Source organism: Hippoglossus stenolepis, chromosome 8 (genome assembly GCF_022539355.2).
Source record: "Hippoglossus stenolepis isolate QCI-W04-F060 chromosome 8, HSTE1.2, whole genome shotgun sequence".
NCBI classification, from domain to species: Eukaryota; Metazoa; Chordata; class Actinopteri; order Pleuronectiformes; family Pleuronectidae; genus Hippoglossus; species Hippoglossus stenolepis.
The window spans coordinates 17,034,542-17,052,946 of record NC_061490.1 but is presented as its reverse complement, the minus strand read 5'-3'; the positions used below and the strand labels follow the sequence as shown (position 1 = coordinate 17,052,946).

Genomic DNA, 18,405 nt, shown 5'->3' with positions numbered 1-18,405 from the left:
GATATCAGGACAGTTACCCTCTAAGTCGGCGATCACAGCCTCCTGTTTGTTCTTGAGTTTGTTCAGACTCTTGGTTTTCTCCTCTTCCTCAGTGAGCTGGTCAGTGACCTCACTCAGACGCTCCTCAAACTGTTTCTTCTCCTGCTCAGAGAAAAATAACAGTGATATGGTATAGGGTTATGAAACACACCAAGAAATATGTATAACACACACGTGATTTGACGTTCACCTTGCTCAGTCGGTCTCTCTGCTCCACAGTACCCAGCAGGTCAGTTTCCAGACTTTTCACTTTAGTCTCCAAGGTAACTTTCTCCAGCAGAAGGCGCTGTCGAGCACTTTCCTCCTCCTCTAACTGCTCCTCCAGGTCCTGACGAAGACAGAAGGGAATGATGTAAGAATCACGTCAGCTCAGGGACAGACTCTCTACTTGTATTAATCACACTTCACAGATTTTCTTCTGCTTTTATGAATAAACTAGTTTGGCAGAATAAACCATATATATCTCTCTTAACCTGTATATTCTGCTGCATCTTCTTCTTCTCATTGGTCAGCTGCACGCCCCTCTCCTCCTCCTCCTCCAGTCGAGTCTCAAGCTCACCGAGTACCTCCTCCAGCTCCTGTTTCCGACTGGCAAGCCTGGCTCTCATCTCCTCTGCCTCTGCAAACAGCTCTGCTTCCGCCTGCAGCTGATCAGCCAGCACGGACTTCTCCTCCACCAGCTAGCGAGTGTCAGAGTGAGGAAGAGGAGGGATGAGTGATTAAACTTTCATTAATGCAGGCAGAACAGGGATGGACAGTCGGCTGAATAAAATGGAAATTTGTTTACCTGAAGGTGTTTCTTGTCCAGCTCAGTGTAGTCTAGCTCCACTCGGGTGAGGTTGTCCTTTGCCTTCTGGAGCTCAGATTCCCTTACCTGGATCTCCTCATCCTGCCGGGTAACCTGCAGCAGGGGCTTCACCTGGTAGGTCCAGATAAAGCATTTTAGTGCAATGTGAGGAACATCCACATTTCTACATTCCACAGTGATTTCATTTAAATGACCAGACACTTTGTTAAAAAAAAGATGCCACTTAGAGATATCTGCATACTTCATGCCATGTCTATGCCATGATAGTCACGTTCACAGTACCTTAGTGAACAGCCGCCACCACTGCCAGTTCCTGAGTTTGAGGTAAGCAGCGCAGTTCCTCTGCATCACTCTCATAGCGCTGAGCTGCTGCTGCTTCTTCATAAAGGCTCTGAGGAGAAACAAGAACACAATAAATCAGCTTAAATATATGTGGAGGTGGCGGATCATTCCTCTGGATGCAGAAAGTAGATAATGTCCTGTATAAGCATGACAAACGCAGTTTTATCGTTCATGGCAATCGCTGGGGAAATGTTTGTAATTTGTACAAAATTCATGAATAATGGATTTTTGATGGTCTCTTAATAGATAGGATCCACTGTAAAAGTATAACTTATGCAATTTATTTATGCAATTTACAGTCTTCCATAAGCTGAGCCAAGACCTGTCAGTGCTGCTGCCATTCCTGAAGATTAAATATTAACGCTCCTTGAAGAGCGAAACCCAAAACTACAGACTGAACAGCAAGCAAGTGCTCTCTAAAGAGAAACCGCACCACTGTGAGTGGTTCAGCATCTCTTGTCCCTTTAGTCTTATTTAGTATAGAGTAATGTCGCCAGGATGAGGACTGAAATTAACTGAGGTTGATTTGTGTAGAATAAATATTTTCAAATTAAAATCTGTACTGTAAAAAACTCTTTAAAGTAAGTAATTCTCCTACTTGCGTGCGAGGTAGCCTCTGGAAGCGCTCTGGAAGCGTATGATGGTGTCAGTGATCTTTAGGTCTCTTTCCTCTTCCAGATGACCCAGGACTCCAGCTCTGAAGAAGACTTTACTCTGACCCACCCTAAACAGGTTGTGATCGAGCTCCAGAGCCCTGATCTGAACACGGACACGGGGCACAGTGGTTGGTCAATCTAACAAGACACTGTATGTTTATAGCTACTGAAAAAACGACTCCTTACCATGAGTTCTGATGCCTGTTTACCATCCATGAATGTGCGGGGGATAGCATTAGGAGTCAGGATCTCATATCTGGAAAAGAAGGGGGGATTCTATGAGTGCGAGAGTGAGGATGTGTAAAAAGGGTCATTTACAGGTGTCAGAGAAAGTGCTTGAAGAAAACATGCAGAGTGTGACAGTGAGGGAGAGACTAGCAGATGGCTATGAAAGGTAAATTATTTGTCACCCAACTGCATAAGTTTCATTTAGTATGGAAACCTTTGTTGTTCTTATTCTGGTGTATGTATATTGTTATATTAGTGTATAAGTTAATTTAGAGAAACCCAAAAAATATGGTGTTTAACAGTTTCCAGAAAAGGTTTTTGCTCATCATGATGTCCCAGTAAAGTTGGCCTTATCCTATTAATCAAGTGTGTGAAGTTTTGCACACACACACACCTCTGTCTGAACTCCTGGAATGGGATGCGGTTAGGGAAGCCTTGTCTGCAGATTCGGATCCCCTCCAGAACTCCATTACACCTCAGCTGGTCCAAAACCAAATGGGGAGACAGCTTACCAGACTGTGGGAGAAGAAAAGAGAGAAAGGAAGGGGTCAGACATTTTCATCCAGTTTACATCAGGTTCTTATCACTTCTCTTCCTTGTCCAGTCACATGGTCTCACCTTCTTCTCGTGGTTGGGGATGATGCAGCGGAGGAAGTTGGGGTTGGTGTTCCTCAGTGTGGCCATCAACTTGGTGAGAGACTCCTTGTAAAGCTGGCCGACAGTCCTAAACATTCCCTTCTTCGTCTTCAGTCCCGCAGCTCCGAATGTGACCGGCCCGCTGCTCTCTCCTGTCGACACCTGGTCCAGGCCTATGATCCGGTCCACTGGACGAAAACATGGGGAGGGGAGTTTCAATTTCAGTAGCAATTATCAATATGGTGGAGGGAACGTGAGTGTTTGCCAGACTTGATTTGGCATGGTGGTGTCAGAGGGAACGCCATGGCTTGATGATGGCATAAACCTTTCACACCTGCTTTCACATTTGCTCAGAAGATACTGTATGATCTCAGATGAGTAACAATGGATGTGAAGCTCATTAGAGATGCAGTGGTTTGGTTTTGTGAAGCCAAAACCAATAAAGACATTTTTGAAACCTGTATCAGCCACTGAGATACAAAAACAGATTATCTGTGCAACAAGAGTTCATAACAGGTGTGGCAGTTACAGCTTAACCTGTTGACTTAGTACATGTCTAGACAGGCATGACTACAGGCTTGTCTGAGGTGTTTTTCTTAATTTCTTTTCCTGATTTGACAGCTGCATTGAGTGACATTCTCCTACCAGTAAAGAATATGATCAAATAACTTAATGATCATCCTCGACCATTACTGAAGTTATTATTTTAACATTTTTAAAGGTTAGTATGTCAATATGTTGCTGCATCTCTAGAGCTGATTCAGGATCACATTTCTGCTTGCACATGGTTGGCGAATCTTCATGCCTGCGTAACGTGATGCTGAATTTCATTTGTATGACTAATCAAGGGCATGCTGCTACCTTCACACTCACATTTCTACGGAACCAATGTGAATTTCTTCTATATTCATGTAAAAAGCTACAGCACACATGCACAGCACTGTCACTAGAAGCCAAAATATGGTAAAAGACCAAAAAGAGAGCAACTGAGCTGACAGCACAGTGGCAATATGCTAAAAGAATCAACACTATGTCACAGCATGACACCACAACACAAAGGAAACTAAAAGCCACAAAAAGTCACACTACAATCAAAAACTGGGCAGACAACTGAGGTGGGGGTGAGGAGTGTGCGTGACACTCAGAGGAGGAGGAAAACCTACTTTCGGAGCCATTAGCCTGTAGTGTGGCATAGGAATCAAAGAAGTACACACGAGGAAGAGTTTGGATATCTAATGCAGGAAGAAGGGGAGGACAGGGAGACAGATAAGAGGGAATGAGCCAGAGTGAGAACCAGATTAGTGGAGAAGGAAGACAAAGGAACAGGAGGAAAAAGGAAAAGAGGAAACAAAAACACAGGAGAGAACAAGAAGAAGAACAAAGAGATGAACCGAAATTAAAAGAGAGCAGAAAGAAAGTATAGTTGCATAACAGAAAAAGAGGAAAAAGAAATACAGGCAAGTTAGAACATTTTCAAATGCTTTAAAGTACATATCCTTTTTTGCATATCCATTACACATTTTTGCATAATATACATATGATGTCCATGGGTAAAAGGTTTACTGTGAGTAGAAGTGAATGTGTTAAACAGTCTCACCCTCCTTCCAGAGTTCTGAGATAAAATTATCGGATGACTGGTGAAGTAGGGATGCCACATTGTCGTTCAGAGGATCCATGTTCTTCACTAACCAATCATCTGCCTTATAGTTCACCTGAGGGTGGGAAGACCAGAGGGGGGGGGGACAAAAGGTGAGTTGAGCCGTTTTGCTGGGTGGTTTACTTGACTGGGAAAGATGACGTACATGAAATTAGCTTTAAAAAAAAAAAGGAGGCATACCTTTCCAGCATAGTGAATGATGGAGAAGTCAGCTTCCACACGCGGCTGCTTTGGTTTGAAGAACTTTGGGTGTGTGCCTTGCTCAGCAGACAGCTTCTCCACAAATGAGCGGTCTGTCGCCCGAGGGAACCAACACTCTTCATCCAGCAGGGCCAGAACACCGGGTGGGTGGGCCTGACAAAGAAGGGGTGAAAAACATTTATTGTGAATGAAAAGTTGATTTCCCAATCAATGTGACAATCCAGAGTTTTTGTTTTCATGTACCGGTCTCTCAATGAGGTCAATGCAGGGCTGTAAGTCCAGGCCAAAGTCAATGAAGTTCCACTCGATGCCCTCCCGCTGGTACTCCTCCTGCTCCAGGATGAACATGGTGTGGTTGAAGAGCTGCTGCAGCTTCTCGTTGGTGAAGTTAATGCACAACTGCTCAAAGGAGTTTAGCTGCAGGGTTCAAGGAAAGCAAACAAAGGTTCAATAATTCATAAAGTCATGAAAGGACACACTCACATGTCTCACACTTGTGAGGACATTCCACGGAGGAATTCCACTATTCGTAAACATACCTGGAAGATCTCAAATCCAGCAATATCCAGGATCCCTATGAAGGAGGCTCCCTGTCTCTGTCTGCGGTCCAGAGCTCTGTTGATCCTGTGCACCAGCCATCTGAACAGACGCTCATACGAGGCCTTCGCCAGGGCCTCTATAGCAAAGTCAGCCTAAAAGAAGAAACACCAGAGTCTCCCATGAATTACCTAGAAAGAAATGATTCTCTCTCTCTTGCACAAATACATGAACCTGTCTTTCATAGTTGGGACTCCTGTGAGAAACACTCCACAGAAACACACATCTGTTTATCTGCAAGAGTACAAACATTTATACTTATAAAATCATACCTGTTCTTTCGTCTGGGCCTTCTGCACATACTCTCGGCCAACTTTGATCCTAGGCGTGAGGATGGCACGAGTGAACTCTAGCACATTGATGCCCAGCAGGTGGCACAGTTTCTGAGCAGCTGTGTTATCAGGCATGGAGGCCTGGTCATGGTTCTTCTCCTTCATGAAGCTAATATTCCCAAACTGGAGCACAGAGGAGATCACCTTCAGCATGGCTATGAAGAGGTCAGACAGAGAGAGAGAGAATGTGAAAGATAGCAAGGCTGAAATATGCAAGAAGCTAATTATTCTCCCTCTTCTTCCCCTCTTCTTCTGTCCTCTGCTCTCTTACATATTGATTCTTCTGGGGTGAAGCCCATAATGCCCATAGAGTCCATGGTCTGAGTGAAGTTGTCTGCATCGCTCTGCCCTGGAACTGGGATGGAACCTCCACTGAGAAAACGGTACTCGTCAGCAGTTCCTAAGAGCAGGTCCGCTAAGGAAGAAAGGACACAAGGTAAAACAGAGAGATTTAAGTAAATATTCCAATGATATTGTTTCGGACAGTGGTCAATTACTTGACCACTGTTTGCATGGCAACACACCACACTTGGTCTTTTTGCTCACCTCTTGTTTCTGTTGAAGCTCCACACAACATCTGGTAAAAGATGTGGAATGTCCGTTCATCTTTGGCCTGACGAGTGGCCCGAGACTTTTCAAGGAGGTCTAGATTTATAAGTCATGGCCAAATATACGAACAAGAATAGCATAGCAGTGCAGTCTATTACAAAAAAAAAGCTAAAAACTATTTCTAACAATTTTAACTTTTGAGATAAGGATATAAACCTTCAACTAAACAATTAATTCACATATTTCACAAATCATTCTCCTTGCCTATGCTTTTCTAGAGACATACTGATCTGTGAAAAGTGTAAAAGGATACAGGTTTCAATGTTGGCACCAACAATGTACCCCGCCACATCAAAGTTAATGCGGATGAATTTACCCTGAAAAAGGAAGAGAAGTGGTTTTATTTTTCAGTTTAATTTGATCATAAATATTAAAAAATATAACACTGATATATTTCAGGATATATTTCAGGAGCAAAGGACAAATGAATAAATCTGAACAGGTCTTACAAATCTAGAAGAGTTGTCGTTCTTGACAGTCTTTGCATTGCCGAAGGCCTCCAGTATGGGGTTGGCCTGCAGCAGTTGTCTCTCCAGCTCGCCCTGAGACACACGGGAGACGTCAGACACACTACACATAGACACAGATACCACAACAAACCACTTCCATAGGGACTATCCACTAAAATGCACCATTTAAGCCTGCTGTCTTTGGACCAACCATTGATCTGTTATGTAAAATAAAATGTATGACTCATTGTTGAAGAGCAGTTACACAAACTGGTGCATTTTAGGGCCCAAAATAGCATCCGCAACACACTCAACTGCCAGACCCAAGAACAAATGATTCTCAACGTCAGTAAGAGTAATGGGCCCTCATTAAGTTTAGAAATCAATAATAAGGGCATCAATCTCGTTAAACTGATTACATTTTTAACTCTTTATTAAAAGGTGATATCCAGAAGCCAACTAATGAGTCAGTTGAGAACCACTGTTGCAGAGCGATGGAGGAAGCTGCAGCTTTAGGTGCTAACGTCATACACAAGCTACATGTCGACTGATCCCAGCTAGCTGCAATGCATTACTACTGATGACACATTACCAGTGCAACGGCCGTCTATAAAGCAGCAGCAACAGCTGCAGCCACTGATGGGTACCAAGGGAGTTACTGTTGCTACAGGAGCAAGTTATACTGTAAAAACTGGCGAGAAATGTTAGCCAGCCAACGCTAGAAGCAGACATACATACGCACACACAGAGCAGGAGGTTGGCAGTTTTTACAGAGATGAAACAAACAGCAGACAATGTGTACATCGCACACATTGAGAAAAACACACAGTGAAGTGTGTCCACCTGTGAACTTGCAACACACGTGTACGAGGACAGCTGCAGGAACACAGCCACACCCGCTCCCAAACCCGAGTCTGCTATCATTCAGCTGCATTCACACAGAGCCACCTTTACAGCAGAAATGTGTCCGTGTTGGACAAATACCTGAGGAAGTCACTGGGAATGGAAAACTAAACCTAGGTCCATAGGGTGAAACCAGGAGAATAAAACAAGCCAAAACTAGAGACCCCAAACCCAAGCTTTTCTCAATTAAAAGCAATATGAGCTTGAGATATGATTGGCTTGACAGAACAAGAGGAATCATATCCGTTCCAGCAGAATTTTTAACTTCTACAATATTTGATCCCAAATAGAAAAAAAACACAAGTTGTCTAAATACGTTCATACTCACATATTGTAAACTCTGATGAATTGTGGGGGGAAAATGAAGTTTCAGGGGGGAGGAGAGTGGATGGATGGTTAAACATATGAATGGGATAAACAAACAAAAAAAGACAAATAAGACAACAATAACAACAACAAACAAAGGAATACAAAAAACAAAACCAGATACTCTGCACAGTACGAGGCTCGACTGGTATGTGGTGCAACATCAGTTGGGACAGTAGGTTTGAGGTTACTCTGCTGGGTTAGTCAGAGTCACTATGGGGTCCTTACAGGAGAAAAAAAGGAGCAGAGAAACTCGAAGGGAAGGACAGAGGAAACTCACCCTGTTCACCAAAGTACAGCCTCTTGTTAAAGACCTAGAGCCATCCATCTGAATATGCAGGAAGGAGAAAAGAACAATGCAGAAAGAAGAGAATGAGGGGAAACAAGTTCTGGAAGGAAGGAATGTTGGTTAGGAATATAGCTGAGAAAAGAAAATAGATCTGACTGAGAAAACCCACACCACGGTGAGATACGACAGAACTCACAGCAGGAAAACACATAGAACTTACTAATTATATAATCAGTCATTAGGAGTAAGTAAATAAAAAGAAAAAACAGAAGGGATTCTGGTTCAATAAAGTGTGATTCGGTTAGGGAAGAAACAGTGGATTGCCGAGAGCAGCTACTTTAAAGTAGGTCAGATTAGGTTAAAGGAACAGTTTTTAAGAAACATGCATTTTCTTTTCTTTCTTCTGAGACATATATGAGAAGATTGATACCCCTCGGTTGTCTGTGCTGTAAGTAGAGAGACGGAGAACAGAGACAAATACAGGAGACGGATCCCGTGACAGAAAGCAAATAATCATAATTCTAAAATTCTTTAACATTGATTCCATTGCTACATGAACTAGCGATTTACTAATTTAATGTTGTCTAATGTGTTTATTAGATTGTCCATCTCCTCTGCTTGCCATCTGCTTAACTTCCTACAGACTCTACTTATATATTCCTTTTTCCTTTCTCTTCTCTGCCCCCCCTTTCTTCACCTTCTCCATCCTTCCTGTTATTTCCCTCCTATTATTATTAATGTCCCTAAAAGGCCCTTCTTTTCTTAATGCTTCATTTTTCCAGCTGCGGTGAGTTGTCAGTCTCTACTATGACGTACCTGCATGGCTTCCTTGTTCCTAGTGCCACCCTTATGGGAGGAGGCGACGTGAGCCAAATACTGGATGACTTTCTTCGTGTTCTCTGTTTTCCCAGCTCCAGATTCGCCTCTGGAACATACACATGCATACTTAACCAAGGGAGGAGCACATGTGTACACAATGAATACCATTCTCTTAACAAAGTGATCCTTCCCAAACACACATGACCCAAATTATAAATGGTGTACAGAAGCATTTCTACGAGAGGGAACACACAGGAACAAGTGTCCAAACACACACACACATCCCACCAATAAACTCAGAGCCCATGCAGTGCATTCAAAGCCACAGATGTAAATAGAAAGCAGGTGCTGAGGATACGGGCTGCGTCAGAATTGTTGCTCTTGGAGAAGAATGAACGAGAATGGAGCAAAAATAGCAGCAGTAAAAGACAACTCGTCCCAAATACACTGAGACACTGATGCAAGATGAACCCAAAGGGGTATTCTTGACAATGCCAGGAAGAGTCTGGCAGGAAAGCACAATGTCACTGAGATGGATTGGCAGGACCTCAAGCAAACAGGTAGACAGACAAATGATGGGTTCAGGCAGACAGGAGGAGCCTGTGTTCATTTTACAGGCCTTAAAGCTCAGTTCTGATTTTCTGCTCTGAACTGAATTTTATGTGACTCTTAAAATTGGCTCATAGTGAAGATCGGTGCCTCGATCTGCTTTAAATTTACACTTTACTGTGAAACAACAAATGTACCACAATGTGCATATCCCACATGAACTATGAATATATGCAACAAATTATATATATAATTCCAATTAATGCATTAAAGCTACTAGGGCCAAAAATACTAAAAGGCAGAGCTACAGTTGTTTTAGCAGCTACATAGATGTGCATAAGAGTAGAAGAGGAGTCAGCACAGTGGAGTTTTAGGAGGATGATTTGCATCATATCTTAAAGCACTCATGAAAAACGCCCAGAAGTTATTTGAAAATATCCTGCTTTTGTGGTGGACACACACACACATACATACATACATACACACATTATGTATTGTTATAAAAATGTCCTTGGTCATCCCTCTTTGTCTCTTCCAATTTACACCACTGAAAAAATAGATCCGATCTGTCTAACATTAATTTATGTATAATATGTTTTGGTCCATATTAGCTTGAAACCTAAATATATTAGTTGCATACATACATGCATACATGCAGGAAGTAACACATAACATAAAACATATGAATGCACACACAAACACAATACACAGAGCTAGACACTCAGTGTGACCCCAACAGAGATTTTCCCCCATGGCAAATTACAACGAACAAACCCACAGACACACACTGGTGTTCAAGTGCAGGGTTAGGTTTACTCACGTGCAGAGGATCGACTGATCTTCTCTGTCTGTGAAAGAAAGAAAAAACATTTTGAAGTCAGACTATATGAGTGAAATGAAATTGTGTCACTTCCCACAACATAGGGAGATCGGGAAATCTCCCAACTACGTATGAATGACAGGCAGACAGACAGACAGACAGACAGACAGGCAGGCAGGCAGGCAGGCAGACAGACAGACAGACAGACAGACAGACAGACAGACAGACAGACAGACAGACAGACAGACAGCTAGATAGTAGTTTGTACATGCTGACATATGATTCACACACTGTAAGGTGCTATATGGGAGAGAGGTTATCTATGCCATTGGTTAGCTCATGTTACACTAAGTCTCCACCCCCATCAACCAGGCATGAAGTGTGCTGGAAACCTCCATCAGGCCTCACACCTCACGTTTTGATGTCTAATACATTATTGTATGAATGCAGCGGTGGAGTCACACTCGCCCTTATTTGTGACTGTCTCACTCCTCTTCCTACATGGCCCTGCAGAGAGAAGCAAGTCACCAGCTGAACTGGTCTCTCCAGGCTGCCAGAACACACGATGCTGAGTAGTCAGTGGGTGGACATTGTCTGCTTTTAAGATGCGTTCAGTCTGGAAGAATTCATACTGGTCCTACAGGTTCATCACTGTGGCAACACACCTCCAAACCGTGCAGGAGGGGGTGGGTGGCAAATTAACAGACGAAGAGGCACAACTGTCCTGCCGTGTTCTCTCAGGAAGACACCCTGAGGCAGAGGCATTGCTCAATAAACCCTTGACTGCATTTAAGTCATTGCTGGGAATTTTCTCTCATTTAATTAAGTCAACGTGACAGGTAAGGCCTAAAAAATGTCTGTTCTGCATTGTTGTTACTAGTATATTATGTGGTCACTATCATTACCACAACGAATATTCAATGACATAGGTGAAAGGAGTGCCACACCTGGAAGTCTCTGTTGCGAAAAATATTGTCATACCTATTATTTTTTAAGTTTCTGACTAAAGCCGTGGGTTAGGAACCTACCACACCTTCAAAGTCATGGTGTGGCTGAGCGATCAAAGATCACAGATGGGATTCAGCCCCACATTCCATGACCACCTGAGCTGATAGCAGATGTATGCATGGGTTCACTATGGTGTCAAAGTTTACAAGGGGTCAGAGGTCACAGATAGTGGTGAGTACCTTGTAGCATGCTGCGATAGGCGGCCTCTGATATGGCATAGATGTGCGGGGGCATCTCGTGGCGTTTTTTGCCCCGGTACATCTCCACGATGGCTTCTGTGTAGACGGGCAGGTTCTTGTAAGGGTTCACCACCACGCAGAACAATCCTGAATATGTCTGAAGAAACACACAGGACAGAGATTACAGAACACTAGTGATCTCAAGCCCTAAACATGTGTCTCTTTTATTCTGGATTCAATACATTATGCAGGTTGCCACCCTTCTTCAGTTATTGTGGCACAGGTAAACAGAACACCTTACGCAAATATTCAGGATAAGGATCATGTGGAGATTGTCAGTAGGATTAAATTCTGTTTAGCAAAAGAGTAGTCAAACATAGTCAAACCTTAAAACGACACACTGACTACACACATATGTAACATGCTAAACATCAAAACAAATGCCCACAATCACAATAAAAAGTCATCACCCATTCATAAAATACACATTTCACGCACAAAAACTCATGTAAAGCCAGCCACACCCAGACATTGTTAGTCTTGTAATTTTTCTTCAACTATAATAGTGAGAGTCACGATTATAAAGCCACTTTATCATATCTCATAATGTAACACGCCTCTCTGAGCTATTCCAACAATCCATCTCTGCTCCTCACTGCCCATCTCTTAACCTTTCCTCTCAGCAACAGCATTCATCATATTTAAAAGGTAAATGCATTTATTTCATTATATAATTTCTATTATTCTACAATAGCCTTATTGGCTATATATGTCTTTATTTTACCCAACTTATATCTCTTCTTCTGTCCCCTTGTCGTCCCTTTTGTGCAACAGAAACCAGAGACGCCACCACACACTCAAGACCAACTTTGGAAACTGACTCCGCACCAGTCTTACCGCCCTGTATCAGTTACACAGGGAATGCCAGAGGAGCTGACCGCTAACACATGCATGCACACAACATCGCACACTGTATGTGGGCACAGACTGCTTCACCGTGCTCATGCATGTAGGGTGTAGAAATGTACTAGTGTGAGACATATCTTTGTTTAAGCTGTGTATGCGCTCATCCTTTCATGCGTTCACCGTTTTTCGTGCACTCACATAGATCAAACCAGAGTAGTATCTGTCTCTGATGTTGTGCAGCACTGAGGCTTCGTTGAGGCAGGTGAGGTCGGCCATGTCCTCCACTTTACTGAAGCGAGGAGGGTTCATCCGCTGCACCTCCTCTCTGGACAGGGTCAACTTCCGCTGGCTGTCTGTGAGCTCCACCTCCACCTCGTCGCCGCGCTCCTCCCGAATACTGGCCGACTGTGATGAGAAACGGAAATAGAGATTTAGCAAAGAAAGTATTGGAGATAAAGGAAGAATTTTAGAAAATAAACTTGCTTGAGAAATGAACATCATGTCTCCATTTATTGGTAAGATTTGAAATTGGATCACAATAATCAATGTATAAAAATCAATCTCTTGAAATCATGTAAAATGTAAATATGTTGTTTGGTAGCTTTAAATCCTGCAAGGAGTCTTAAATCCGAGATTTTCGTTTGAACAACAACAGAGCTTTTAGAGCCGTCCCTGCTCATTATAAAACTAACTCTGACTAAAAAGAATACACACTAAACTGTGTTGCATTACAAGTCACAAGCAAGTTTCAATAGTCTGAACTTTTCATTCTGCACCAAAAAGAATAGTAAAATTGTAGCTGAAGTGTAGATTTGTAGATGTTTGGCTATAACACATTAATAAAACTCTGGTCTAATGCTTTAACTCTACAGTTAACTGTGTTTCTAATGAAACAAACATTGAAACTATGTTGGTGATTATATGTTTTGCAGAATCTCTGCCAGTGAGCTTTAAAGCATGAGTGTCTTCAACAACAGACGGAGATGGATGGTGACAGAAAATAGCAGAAAAGACTTGTTTGTCATGCTGTTGGTCTTGTGCTTGTTGGACAGGAAGTAGTAAATTAGGGGTCTGACCAGGTCACAGGACTCTGCTTTGCCACACTTTATTGTCTCTGCTACTTGACATGCACAACACACAAAATACTGTATTTGTGTGTCTGTGTGTTTGTGGGTGTATATTAGTCACAGATTGAACACAACATACTCAGAATATGAAACTGGATGAGGGCCTGTGTGTCTTTGTGTGTATATTGTGTGTGTTCGGTCTGTGTGTGTGTGTATGTTTTTATCCACCAGTGTCATTCTCAGATCATGAGTGTAAAATGAAGTCAGTGTCTCTGCAACGGCCTCTTTAACATTAGGAGGCTGAAGGAGAGTATTGTTCTATTCATAGAGCTCGCTATGAAACCAGTCCAGCAGAGAGAGGGAGGCTCGGAGATACGACATCAAATTCATATGTCACATCCTACAGTGTGCACCAATGACAACTTGAAATGTGCATTATGCAAATACTGAGACAAAGGGGAACTAAATATTATGACAATAGCCTTGTAACAGTCATTAGACTAAATGTGTTGGAGAGCATCACAGATGATATTAAAGAATCTAACAGGAAGATGGAAAGCATTAAAAAAAGAGTATTGGACATCATCATGGGGGTAAAAAGAAAATCATAAATATTATAGCATTAACAGATAAACACACACACACTCTGTGCAGGTTTGCCCCACCTGTTTGACACACCTGCAGAGGAAGGCACATACTCAGGGCTAATAATTTACCTGAGGGTTAATATTCAGATAGTGAGAAAAAGAAATGTGAAAACAAGCTCATTTAACCCTGAATTTCAACATCCACTAGATGTTGGTGCTTGTTAATCCAAAATGTCATGCATTTCTCGTCTGAGTGGACAGCTTACTTCAAACCCATGCTTCTCTGATGGCACCCACACCAGCCTCTTGGCCGCCCAGTCGGCCTGGCTGGAAGAAGTGAATGAGGGGTTGGAGGTGGGAGACCCCGGCGCCGTCCCCGATGTCAGAAAGCGGGTGACGTCGTTGACGCCACCCCCCGTTGACCTGGACATGGTTTTACTGGCACTAGATCAGAAAAGAAGTGAGACAAAAAAAGAGGGACAAAGTTAGTCCGTGTTGAGCTGTTTCTCCTCTCTTGTTGAGGGCTGAAAACTGGAGCGTCATGATGTAAAGGACTGTCAGACAGTGACACTGATGTGTCTCTGCGTTAACGCCTTACACACACTCATCGAGGGCACCCACTCATACATAGGAAGAGCAGTAGTACTAGCACGCAAGTAGCATGCAGGTCATACCCAGCTGAGATCGGGCCAGGGATGGCCTAATTGAAAGACACATCAAATCAAGGAGAAGACAGGGATGCAAGAGAGGCGGAGACAGGGGTGGAGAGATGGAGGGCTGGAGGAACAGGGAGATACATCAATCGACTGAGTAAACTGACATGACAGTGAGAGGGGGAGGGATGGCCAGGGAGGAGGAAAAGGGTGGGACAGCAGTGAGGAGAAAGGATGAGACTGGACTTGAATCTATGGTTAACTGAAAGAAAATGAAGCATTCTTTACTACAGACCTCAGCAGAGACAAAACTCCAGTAGGACCCTCTGCTGTGAACCAGCAGAGCTAAAATGCTGATTCGCCTCAGGGGCAGATATCATGTGAGAGAGGAGGTGGCTGTGGATAGAAGTAGTCACTACTCTGAAACATGAAGCAATCTCCAGTCAGGGTGACTGTAATACTATAACTGTAACAGGGTGTTTGGAGATCTGCTCTGACAACTAAGAAATTGTGCACAGCAGCGAATCTGTGAGAAAGTTCACTGAGTGGAGAGACGGAGAACTCTAGAAAACTTTCCACCCAGGGCGGTAGGGACTTTGTTTCATATGGAGTAGCTGCTGCCCTGTCTAAGACGAAGCATATTGAGCATTAACAGTGCCGATGGCTAATGTCTGATACGTACATGGGGTCAGGATGGTAGATAATGCCACACTGAATGTTATGCAGGGTTAAATGGGATGGATTCCTGCGTTTAACACACTCGCTCTTGAAAGGTTTTCCTGAATCCATGAGCTCTAAACCCCTAAATTTCATGTGGCAACCTTATCAGAAATTTTTACTGAACATATCTTTTTAAACATTCATCACTGGAACCCTAAATTAAAATACCATCCACACATTTTAGGAATGTTAATTTATTCATTTGCACAGGATAGAAGAAGCTTAAGTTCCAGCCGATGACAAATTTGATCAGTCGGCTTTTGTGCTGCCTTGTATGGTGCGAGCTTGTTAGGCGTTAGGCGTCTCCATGCCTCAGCAGGTATGTCATCAGTCCTGATTCCTGCTATGCACCTCAGTCTACGTTTTTTTCCTCTTTGTCTGCTCATGACAGGGCCTGGTCCCAAGCCCTGCCGTTACCATACCTGTTACTGCAACATGACTGTGGGTGTGGAGCCAACATGTTGACAAAAGAAGCCGCCACCACCCAGCCACTCAGTATGGAAAATATGTGATCCCTAAAAGTATTTTACATTTTCACTATCATTTTCTCGCAAATCCAATGGATAGACTGAAACAGAAATCCCACAATTCCCTACCTTGTCTGTGGTGCTGAGCCACACCTTTCTTGAAGACATAAATAATGAAAAACAGGTCACAGATATTTAGTTTTGACCAATAGTTTCCTCAAAAAGGTGTAGCTCTTAGAATAAAAATGCTTCTCAAACATGAGTAAGTGGGAGGGGTAGGAGGTGGTGCATTTGTTTGAGAATGTTGTTGCTGCAGACTCATTTGCTGCTCTGGTGAGTATTTACCTCACCAGTAAAGTGGATATAGGACATGAGAATAATCGACTATGCTCATGGTAACGAAGAAACGACCAGAGCAACGGAGTGGCAGACAGATGTTTGTAAAACAGTGAAGATCTTTGTCACAGAGAATCAAGCTTTATCAGCCTTGGTCTACCATATAGACAATATTTGTATGATCAATGCTTTTCTTATCGAATGGAATTTGATGACAGTGAGAAAATTATAGATTATTACCAGCCTATCATAGTCATGTATCATGGCCAGCTCTGTGTCCTATTAGCATATCAGATGTAGATTTCCTTTGTCTCCTTACATCTCAGTACGGCTTTTATATCATCTGTATCAATGATCTGGGGGATGTATAGGATCATCAACCATATAGAGATGGAGTGTATGATGCTGCTGAGTGCCGATGATTCCCCTGAAGCACAACACACACACACACACACACACACACACACACAGAACGCACAGGTTGTCGCAGTACAGCCTGGACTGACCAGCAGCAAACTCACTCCTCCTGCAGCAGCTGGAGTTGCCAAAATTCTGACCGCTCTCCTCCATAGCAACACCCTGAACACTGAGCACTGAGCAGGCGCCCTCAGACAATACATCCTGAGTTTGAACTGAGGTCATCCACTGCAGGGGGTCCTGAGCTGCAGGCGTGCATGAGTGTATGTGTGTGTGTGTACGAATGAGTGGGTGTAATTAAATATTAATTAATGAATGTGTGAGGTGTCTGCGTGTGATTGTGCATGTGTGAAATGGGTAGGGGGGAGATGGAAACGCCTTTTTTTTCTCTCCACCTCAGCTCTGATGTGAGGTGCCATTGCACCGGTATGATGGTGATGATGAGGAGGATGATGATGAGGATACCGGGGCTTCATCACACTGAGGAGAGGTGACATTATGAAGCCACTGGCTGTGATCATCCCAGCGGCAGCAGATCAGTGCAGCTGTGGCGTGACCCTTTGAAAACCACCTGCATTTCGATCCTGATGCTCCAGCCACAAAAACTGACGAGACCCAACCACACCTTGAACACAACACACGAACAATCACATGGGGGCTCCAGCCTGTGAACCGCCGGCATGTGGCAGCCACAAGACCCAGACATGTCCACCAGAAACACCAGCTAGATGCTATGATGATGATAATAATGAGAGTGCAATATTACACGAAGCTCACATTAGGCGTAATACATTATGATTATAACCGTCGAAATCTTTTCCACTATGGCCACTGGACCTTTTCCTTGCCCGGACCTCGGGACATGTCGATGTAAGCCGCTGCTCGAAGGCGTTCACACACACCGAGCCTGTGGAAGCCTCCAGTCCCACCAAGGTCTCATTTCCAGGCGCATACAGACCGAAGCCAGCGAGGTTAGCCAGCTCCACTGAAACACGACACGTTCGGGATACCACACAGACTATTCCCCACTTGGATTAGGGGGTAAAGGCAATTAAATGTCTCACCTTCAGGTTCCGCTGGGAGTCGTGGGTAAGGCTGCGGTGCGGGGAGAACCGGGACGCGGCTGTTTCTCGGGTATATTCCTGCCTGGTAGGTGTGTGTGATACCGCATATGCGGCTCTAATCATCGCAGCGCTCTCACAGCGAAGCCGCACACACTGAGAATAAAACAGACTGAGAGCAGTGGGGGCACAGCGGCGGCTTCAGTCCCGGTGCTGGGCTTCCTGCCAGCGGGCCAACCAGAGAGCAGACACGGCTCTTAGTCCCGCCTTGGAGAGAAAAGCGTCAAATCAAAATTTACAACCGCGCAGTAGACCCGCCTCGTGAATGCGACGAGAGGCTTCCGCCCACAAACGGGCACAAAACGGCTGCGGCGGCCAATGGCGTCAACGGGACCGTAACAGTCTCAACAGAAAGCCAATGGTAGAGAAGGAAAGGCGTGGCAAAGTGTCACTGACGCGTCCATCAGCCAATAGGAGAGCTGCAGCAGGTGGCTGTGCGGCAGTCTCGCGCTAGAGTGAGGAAGTTTGCGCGCCCTTTGTTTACCACGCTGAGGCGGAGAGTGTCCGCAGACACTGATCTGAGATCGGACTGACTCGGGTCTCCGTCCGAACACAACCGAAGGCTCACTTGAACTGATCTGACTCCAGGCGCGTGATTCAGATCACCCACAAAATCCCACTGAACCCGAGCTCCCCTGGTACCA

General features: G+C 43.9%; 1 protein-coding gene across 7 annotated transcripts in view; it reads right to left on the bottom strand.

The window, feature by feature from the left end:
• myh14 (myosin, heavy chain 14, non-muscle) overlaps nt 1-17,863 on the bottom strand; it is a 28,240-nt gene extending 10,377 nt beyond the window's left edge. For 3 of the 7 annotated variants that reach the window (XM_035163483.2, XM_035163484.2, XM_035163486.2), the window contains exons 1-27: nt 17,705-17,863; nt 14,314-14,491; nt 12,592-12,798; nt 11,488-11,644; nt 10,301-10,328; nt 8,929-9,037; nt 8,104-8,151; nt 7,786-7,797; nt 6,555-6,647; nt 6,359-6,422; nt 6,043-6,141; nt 5,768-5,911; nt 5,437-5,651; nt 5,107-5,259; nt 4,811-4,984; nt 4,547-4,720; nt 4,307-4,421; nt 3,873-3,941; nt 2,692-2,897; nt 2,468-2,589; nt 2,032-2,101; nt 1,788-1,948; nt 1,130-1,238; nt 827-958; nt 513-719; nt 230-367; nt 18-141 (exon numbers count right to left, since the gene is read on the bottom strand). In XM_035163483.2, coding sequence (XP_035019374.2) covers nt 18-141; nt 230-367; nt 513-719; nt 827-958; nt 1,130-1,238; nt 1,788-1,948; nt 2,032-2,101; nt 2,468-2,589; nt 2,692-2,897; nt 3,873-3,941; nt 4,307-4,421; nt 4,547-4,720; nt 4,811-4,984; nt 5,107-5,259; nt 5,437-5,651; nt 5,768-5,911; nt 6,043-6,141; nt 6,359-6,422; nt 6,555-6,647; nt 7,786-7,797; nt 8,104-8,151; nt 8,929-9,037; nt 10,301-10,328; nt 11,488-11,644; nt 12,592-12,798; nt 14,314-14,478 — 3,295 coding nt within the window. In that variant the 5' untranslated portion in view covers nt 14,479-14,491; nt 17,705-17,863. The remainder of the gene's footprint in view (nt 1-17; nt 142-229; nt 368-512; nt 720-826; nt 959-1,129; nt 1,239-1,787; nt 1,949-2,031; nt 2,102-2,467; nt 2,590-2,691; nt 2,898-3,872; nt 3,942-4,306; nt 4,422-4,546; nt 4,721-4,810; nt 4,985-5,106; nt 5,260-5,436; nt 5,652-5,767; nt 5,912-6,042; nt 6,142-6,358; nt 6,423-6,554; nt 6,648-7,785; nt 7,798-8,103; nt 8,152-8,928; nt 9,038-10,300; nt 10,329-11,487; nt 11,645-12,591; nt 12,799-14,313; nt 14,492-17,704) is intronic. The other 4 variants (XM_035163488.2, XM_035163485.2, XM_035163487.2 and 1 more) reach the window with 4 other exon arrangements.
• Between the last annotated feature and the right edge of the window lie 542 nt (nt 17,864-18,405).